Source organism: Xiphophorus couchianus, chromosome 3, assembly GCF_001444195.1.
Source record: "Xiphophorus couchianus chromosome 3, X_couchianus-1.0, whole genome shotgun sequence".
Classification (NCBI taxonomy): domain Eukaryota; kingdom Metazoa; phylum Chordata; class Actinopteri; order Cyprinodontiformes; family Poeciliidae; genus Xiphophorus; species Xiphophorus couchianus.
The window spans coordinates 1,702,517-1,710,163 of NC_040230.1; the positions used below are offsets into that span (position 1 = coordinate 1,702,517).

General features: G+C 38.1%; 1 protein-coding gene across 3 annotated transcripts in view; it reads right to left on the minus strand.

Annotated features, from left to right (window-relative positions):
* The window catches only part of LOC114141699 (trichohyalin-like), a 31,965-nt gene extending 25,228 nt beyond the window's left edge, over positions 1-6,737 (minus strand). For all 3 annotated transcript variants that reach the window (XM_028012414.1, XM_028012413.1, XM_028012412.1), the window contains exons 1-3: positions 6,677-6,737; positions 4,050-4,117; positions 1,220-1,318 (exon numbers count right to left, since the gene is read on the minus strand). In XM_028012414.1, coding sequence (XP_027868215.1) covers positions 1,220-1,318; positions 4,050-4,116 — 166 coding nt within the window. In that variant the 5' untranslated portion in view covers position 4,117; positions 6,677-6,737. The remainder of the gene's footprint in view (positions 1-1,219; positions 1,319-4,049; positions 4,118-6,676) is intronic.
* Positions 6,738-7,647: the final 910 nt, after the last annotated feature.

Below are 7,647 nucleotides of genomic sequence, written 5' to 3' on the forward strand. Positions count from 1 at the left end.
TTTTATAGTTTATGGGAAGCACCAACACTGATTATTTGGGATGTGGGCCCAATGAGGAGACTGATCTCTTCAGTGGAAAGGAAATGCTGGCATGCTGACCCCGAAAATCTATCTCCTATGTGCGCATAACTTCTTTCAGTGTGTGCAGTTATTTTTTCATTAATAAACATGAGTTTGCTGACGTCATGTATCTGAATCTTTTTTAACATACGCAGAAGCTATTTCTACTTTCTGCGTCTCTGCTTGCTTTTGGTGTTGAGATGACCTCTGTGCTTGCTGCAAGTTGTGCTGCTGTAAGTATTGAATGCTTGTTGTCTGTACATGGAGAGAAAGGAATACATTTGCGTGCAGCTGTGAACTTTGTGAGTTTTTATTTATAAATTTTGTGATTAGTGTATGCGCTTGAAAATGAGGAGAAGTATGTGATTCGGAAAATACATTTTTGGTTATTTTCTAAATAAAATCAATACAAATTGGGAAACTCCACATTTATAGTTAACCAATATCTTTATGCCAAACATTAGTGTGACAAACAAAAAATTACTTAAACAGGTAAAATGAGAATCTTTAAAAATGTTGTGAATGAATGAATATTTTTGGGTCATGTTCTTAAAAAAATGTAATTCAGATGGACTATTTGAACATTAAAGATCAACTGATGTGAAAAAATATCTTAAATCACAGAGAATAAAGTTGTATTCTTTCTTTTATGAGGTGGTTGATTGTTCAATAAACACCCCCAACCAGTTTTGGTCAGACTGAAGCGGGGATTACATCCTGTAGCTTCTTGGAAAAGAAATGTGAGATTACTGTCTATCCAGCTCCTTCACACTCAGCATCAAACCACTCCAGTGCCTGGTGGAAGCAACCAGGCACTGGAGTGCCCCTCTATGAGCAAATATAAATAGCTTGTAGATGAGCAATTTATCTTTGCTCATCTATGAAAAGCAAAGATAAATTCCTGCAGTTCACAAGCCAGACATCCTCCTCTCCTCAACTACACCTTTAGCTCGTCCTTAAAAACTTTAGGACTTTGACAGGTTTCAAGCTTTCAGCAATAAGTTGAACTGATTCTTGGTAACACTTCAGTGTCCCTGACTTTTTGTCAACCCTCAGAACTCCTCCTACTGCTGAACGCTTGCATCCCAATGCTTTAAACCTTTAAATACTTGTTATAAAGGAAGCTACTTAAAATTCATTCTGTTGAAATGAAACTCACTGTAGACAAATTTTGCAGTCAGTATGGCACAAAGCAACCCAAAACACACCAACAACAGAGAAGAGAGCCGGAGTGCTGATGATTTCATTTCTTCTTCAGCTGAAAAGGCAAAACAACGGAACCAATAAGTTATTGATTAATCAATCAATGAAATTTATTTGTATAGCACATTTCAGCAACAAGGATGTTCAAAGTGCTTTAAATGATGAAAGCAGAAAGCCATCATAAATACATTGTGCTGTCAGCAATTGTGAAAGCAGAAACAGATTTTACATTTTGTCAAGTTTCATCATTAAAATCATCAAAACACATCGAATATGTTGGTCAATGTTCCAGTGATTACTGGTCACTAGAAGTTTTAAATAGGTGGGGGTTTATCCTTGTTTTAAAGGAACTCAGTGTTTCTGTTGTGTTGAAGTTTTCTGGAAGTTTGTTCCAGATTTGTGGTGCACAGAAGCTGAAAGCTGTTTCTTCATGTTTGGTTCTAATTCTGGGGATGCAGAGCAGACCAAAACCAGTCACTCTTAATATGGCTCTTTTAAATGTTCGCTCTTTCTTAAACAAATCTTTTATTTTAAATTATCTGATTTTAGATGCTAAACTTATCAGAAACGTGGTTGGACACAGAGGCACCAGCTGTGCTCATTGAGGCCCATTTTAAATTTTCTTTTTGTGATCAAAGTGGCAGGAAAGATGGTGGTACTGCTTCAATATTTAATAATTCACTGGGTGAGCAGTACCCTTCATTTGAGCACCATGCCTTTGTTTTTAGCAACTTGCAAATACTTTGTATTACTGTCTACAGACCCCATGGAGTTTCTGTCTTTTATTCATGCTAAATATAATAAGATTATTGTGACTGGTAATTTTAATCTACATGTTGATAGTCCATCTGACTCTTTGTCTAAACAGTTTCTAAAAACATTAAACTGTATGGATTTTATTCAGCATGTCAACCAACCCCCTCACAACAGGTGCCAACCCTTGAACTCGTCATGACCTTTGGTCTGGCCTCTGGTGTGTCCTCTGTTGTTGACCTGGCTGTGTCTGACCATCGCTGTGTTTTTTACTGTCACTGATTTGATTCAGCGAGAGACTACGAACTGTTACGAGGCGCCATCTTACCTCTGAAGTGATTGATCATTTTATTAAGGGTGTTATAAAAATATTTCTCTGTTATTTCAGCTGCTTCTTGTGATTCTATGGTCAGGAAATATTTCAACAAACTGAAATCTAACCTGGACCATGTACCTCTGTTAGTTTCAAAAAACGTTTTTAATAAACAACTATGCCCATGGAAAAATTAAGATATAAAGAAACTCAAAAGAAATTGCAGGAAAGCAGACAGGAAATGGAGGAGAAACAAACTGACAATTGACTACCAAACTACTACTAAAATTGTTAATGGTGGCTGGGTTTGATCTGCAGTCTGTGGTGAACTGTAGGCAGGAGCAGGCTTAGGAACTTTTACACTTTTTAATCGGAGGGGGTGTGTGGTTGTAGGCGCTAAATACATGTTACAGGGTTTCCCAGAGTGCATTATAAGCCTGGTGGGCCACCAGGCTTTCTTGTGCCCCCACCAGGCTTGGCATAGTTTTAGTTTAGTTTTTTTAAATTATTGTTTTTCTTTTTTTTTTTTTTACAGACTTTATAGTTGTTTAAGTATTTATCTTCCAGTCTTCCAATAATGAATAACTGCCAAGTGACATTTTCAAATTTACTGCCAACTTTAAACATTTTTTAACTCAAAAACACGACGGGTCGCTGGATGAATGACTGCACCCCAACCACCTGGTTTTCTAGGGAAAACCCTGATGTTATATTCCCTGTTTGGTCACCAGATAATGCTATAGGCTCTTGTTGAACCTGGAAGGGTAAACAAACAAGTTTTTGACCATTATGCAGGAGTCTGTCTGAATACTGTTGAAATATATTTTGAAGGTACTGAGATTTCTGCACTAATTATCTTGCTGGAGTTGAGTAAATTACTCAATTTGCAATCCAAGAAAGAACATTTTAATAGTTTAGATCGTCATAGCAAAGCAGCAACAAATCAACACGTCACTAGCACAGTATTAGACTGCCTAATAGACCGAACATGAGGAGTGCTCGTTCCGTTCAGGGCATACGCACAAACGTCTTGGGTGCGTCGGTCGGCTTGACACGGTGTGGGGCGCAGTCCTGTGGAAGCCAGGTCAGAGGTTCTGACTGACCACATCAAGAAGTATCGTACCTGACAGAGGTCTACCCCTGGGAGCAGTCTCTGGGGTCAGCTGGTCCATGTCTGAGGAAGACCAGCGCCTGACGGAGGAGGACCAGACTGAGGCACGCACACCGATGCAGCCCCCTACCCCTAGACTTATTTTATGAACAAATGAATCAAAAAGGCTGAAAATGTCTTTTGGTGTTGTATCCCCACCATGATTTTGTTGAGGTCTTCCTAACCGGGCCGTTACACAATGTTAAAAACATGATTTTGGATTATTTAGATTAATAAATTAAACATCACTAATTTTAGACCACACTACAAATTGTGTTTATTTCTCCTTTAATGCACATCTGCAATCTTGCTATTCTCCATTTTATTGTTTTTATTATGTAAAGGACTTTGAATTGTTGCTGAAATGTTCTATACAACTAAACTTGGCTTGCAGAGAGATTTCTCAGATAAGACAAGAAATTTAAACCTTCAGGTTTGCATGTGACATAAAAACTCCTCCTGATAAAACCCATGTTAAGAAACTGTAACTTTCTACAGAGGGAATAAAAATTTATGAAATGCTTTTGGGTAGTATTGTTAGTTTTGAATCCTTATAAAATATATACTTACTATTAAGAGGACGTTTGGCATTGTTGACATTGACTGTAGAAGAATCTTCATCCCTGTTGTTCTCCATCCTTTACAGGAAAAATAAAGATTTAGATATTATAAAATGTCCAACAGCAGATTGAGCGATTTCAGCTGTAGCTCATGGAAAGCAGGCGGGTTCTTCTTCCTCTTTTAAACGTCGTCAGGATGTGATGCAGCATCTCTATCGCTGCTCTGTGGGTTATTTCCTTACTCAAACAGTTTTGGGAAACAAGTCTGCTTCTGTAACAAACCTTTCATGCCAAGAAGCGAGCTCTCACTCTGTCTCATAAACATTTCTTCAATTCTCTTGTCCTTGGTTATAAAATATATCTATTCACTCCATAAGGATTTACACTCTGATGCATATAACATGTTTTATAATCTTTGCTTTTGTAAAAGATATATTAATAAATTGACCACAGTTACTCATTTGGTGACCAGACCAGCTGTAAAACATTAACTTTGTCCCGACAGCAAATAAGGAGAAAAAGAAATGACTAAGTGATCATTGGTATAAAGAAGAACAAATATTTCAGTGTTGGAAAATACTGAAATATTTTCAGACACGATATATAAAGACACGACAAAGCCTAAACCTTTCAGTTAAAAATAACTGCCTGGGGCGTGCCGTGGTGGCGTAGTGGTTAGCGTGACCCGTACTTGGAGGCCTTGAGTCCTCGACGTGGCCGTCGCGGGTTCGACTCCCGGACTCGACGACATTTGCCGCATGTCTTCTTCCCTGTTTCCTGTCAGCCTACTGTCATATAAGGGACACTAGAGCCCACAAAAGACCCTCTGGAGGGGTAAAAAAAGAAAACAACTGACTGTTTCTTCCCACTCTGCAAGGTGTTGGTACTGCTCACTGATTTTTCTAAAAGCATTTATTTTCTCCTTTAAAAGAGAAGAACTACTGTATGTCTGCTGTGCAGACCAGCAGGCCGGTGTGTGTTAGAATCACGGCAGCAAAACAGAAAAAGACAAATAACTTTGCACAGTTTTTTCTCCAAACAGTGAGTTGAGCAGATAATTTTAGCCAAGTGATGATTGAGTTGAACAACAGGATAATAATTTTGTTATCTATGTTCAGAGGTGAGTAGTACTAGTTACATTTACTTCAACAATTTGTAAAAGTACTTGCAGTATATGAAAAGGGAAAAGTACTATGTTACTGCACTGTACTAATTACATTCACTTGAGCAATATTATGAACTTTTGGCAATCTTGAGTAGATTGATTTTGTATTAATAGAAAAAGACTTCAGAGACTGGAAACATTTGTTTCTTAGATTTCTGTAATGTATGAGCTAATGTTTATGCAAATGTGAGCATAATTATAAAGCATGTTATACATGTCACTGTTTACATCATTATTGTTTATTTTGTGTTAATGAAAATGGTTATTTTATTTGAAAGGCTACATAAATGTTTATGTGTATTTACTAATTTAAAACCTTGTAGCATTCCTCTGTTGTAAAGTTATGAAGCAGCACATGGAGTAGGACGTCTGGAGGTGGGTTCAATACCCTCCACCGCCACCAGGTGTCGCCCTGCTACAGGCCCAGCAGGGTCTGTGAAAACCCGATCACTGCGGAGCAGAGCGGAGCAAGGCCGGGTAGAGTACAGCGGGACTGCCGAAGTAGAGCCAGGGGGAAAAGACGCACAAGTTGTTGACCTGCTCTGCTCATCTTCACCGTTACAGTTCGTAACTTTCGTTGTTACTGTTCACAGCAGCAGCTCTATCTCAGCGTCCTCAACCAGACATTATTCTCCCCTCTGGAGTGCGTAATTACGCATTCAGGAGGCTGAGTCTGGTTCTGCTACGTCCGAGCGGATGCTTCACGTTGTGGTCTGGACGGAACCAGTGAGGCATAGACTACATCCTGCTTTGCCTTTAACCCCACAGAAATAGCCTTAAATGACAAACCCTATTGGAAACAGCAATGGGCCTCCCTGGTTCCTAAATAGATGGAGAATAAATCAATCTGGGAGCTGATTGTCCGCTCTGACCGTTATTTATACAGACCGGAAGGGCGTCCATTCAGCAGGGGGACGGGGACTGAAGTTTTTCAGTGCTGCACTGGGCACAAGGGGTAAACCCACTAGCAACAGCCTTAATTTGGGGTTAATACATAAGCAACGGATTTTACTGTTGAATATTGATATAATAGTGTAACTGTTGTCAGTCATTTCTATGGCAACGGGTCTGCGTAGCGAAGCAAACACAGGGACCGAGAAACATGAACGAGTGGTTTGGAGCAGTTCTTCAACGGTTTTTCTGCGTTATTTTCCCTTGAAGCGGCGAACTGCAATAAATTAATAACACCTACATCTCCAGGTTTCATTTTGTTAACGGAATTGTTTTGCCTCTGAAACGGCAGGTAAACGGTTGTCTTTTTGCTCTCCAGCGTTGTGCGCATGCCCGAAATTAAACAATAACATGCAACCTGTTTATAGTAATGGTAGTTAGCATCTAAGCTAGCGGCATTAAATAGTCACTTCTAATACACAAAATATCTTAAAATATAATCGATGTGAATAAAACACCATCTTGAACTTACAAACACTTCTAAAAATGAGACATATCTCTTACTTGTTCACTTAACCCACCTGTGAAAACAGATATCAGTCTTCAGTAATTTCTTTGCTGCGATGCTGACTTCTTCTTCTTCTTCTTTGATGGTTATTGGCGGTTGGCAAACCACGAAATTGGTGCATTACCGCCACCGACTGGTATGAAATGTGGAACAGAATATCACTAAAAGAATATATTTCTGTTGATTTCATTTAACAAAACATTATCTGATAACTTTTACTATTCGAGTTATTACTAAATAAGTCAATCAAACCTAGTTTAAGTTTACTTGTTTTTAAATTTTGAATCAATTGCTATTTTTCTAAGTGATGGAAAATGTTCTATTGTCTCATCATCCCCACTGTTTCCCTGAAACAAAGAGTGCTGTGTAGCCCAGTATCCCCAAATCTAAGGCGACAAGTAATTGTCTCTTCTCCTCGTCCTTCATTTACTTCTCATTTCTCTAGTTTTCTTTTGGATTTTATATAATATTCCTTCCTTTCTCCCATTGCATTTGCATTTTCTCCTCCATTTTATGTTTTATTAAAAAAAATCTGTTTTTATAAAATGTAAATCTAAACCCACAGCTGAGTTTTTATCTGCCTCCCTTGAAGCTTCATCTGCCATTTTGTTCCCTTTGACACCATGATGATCTGGTGCCCATAAAATATCATTAGACATATCATATTCTGTAAACTGTTTCTTGAATTTCTTTTAAGATATTTGGTCTGTTTTCTGAATTGTTGTAGCTATTGCAATCTGACTAATGAACTGGAATCTGAACGATTTACTGATTCTAAATATTATTTCTTCAATTCACTGGCTGATAATATTTTGAGCATTTCTCATGTGTATCTGAAAGTTCATTAATCCTTTTTCCTAACTTTGATTAAACTCTGGTAAATGAAAGCAACTCCAACACGAAGTTATAATTGATCATTTATTTATTTTGGTCATTTTCAACTTTTCTGTAAGTTGAAAATGGGAAATGTCTAAAAAGAAAAAA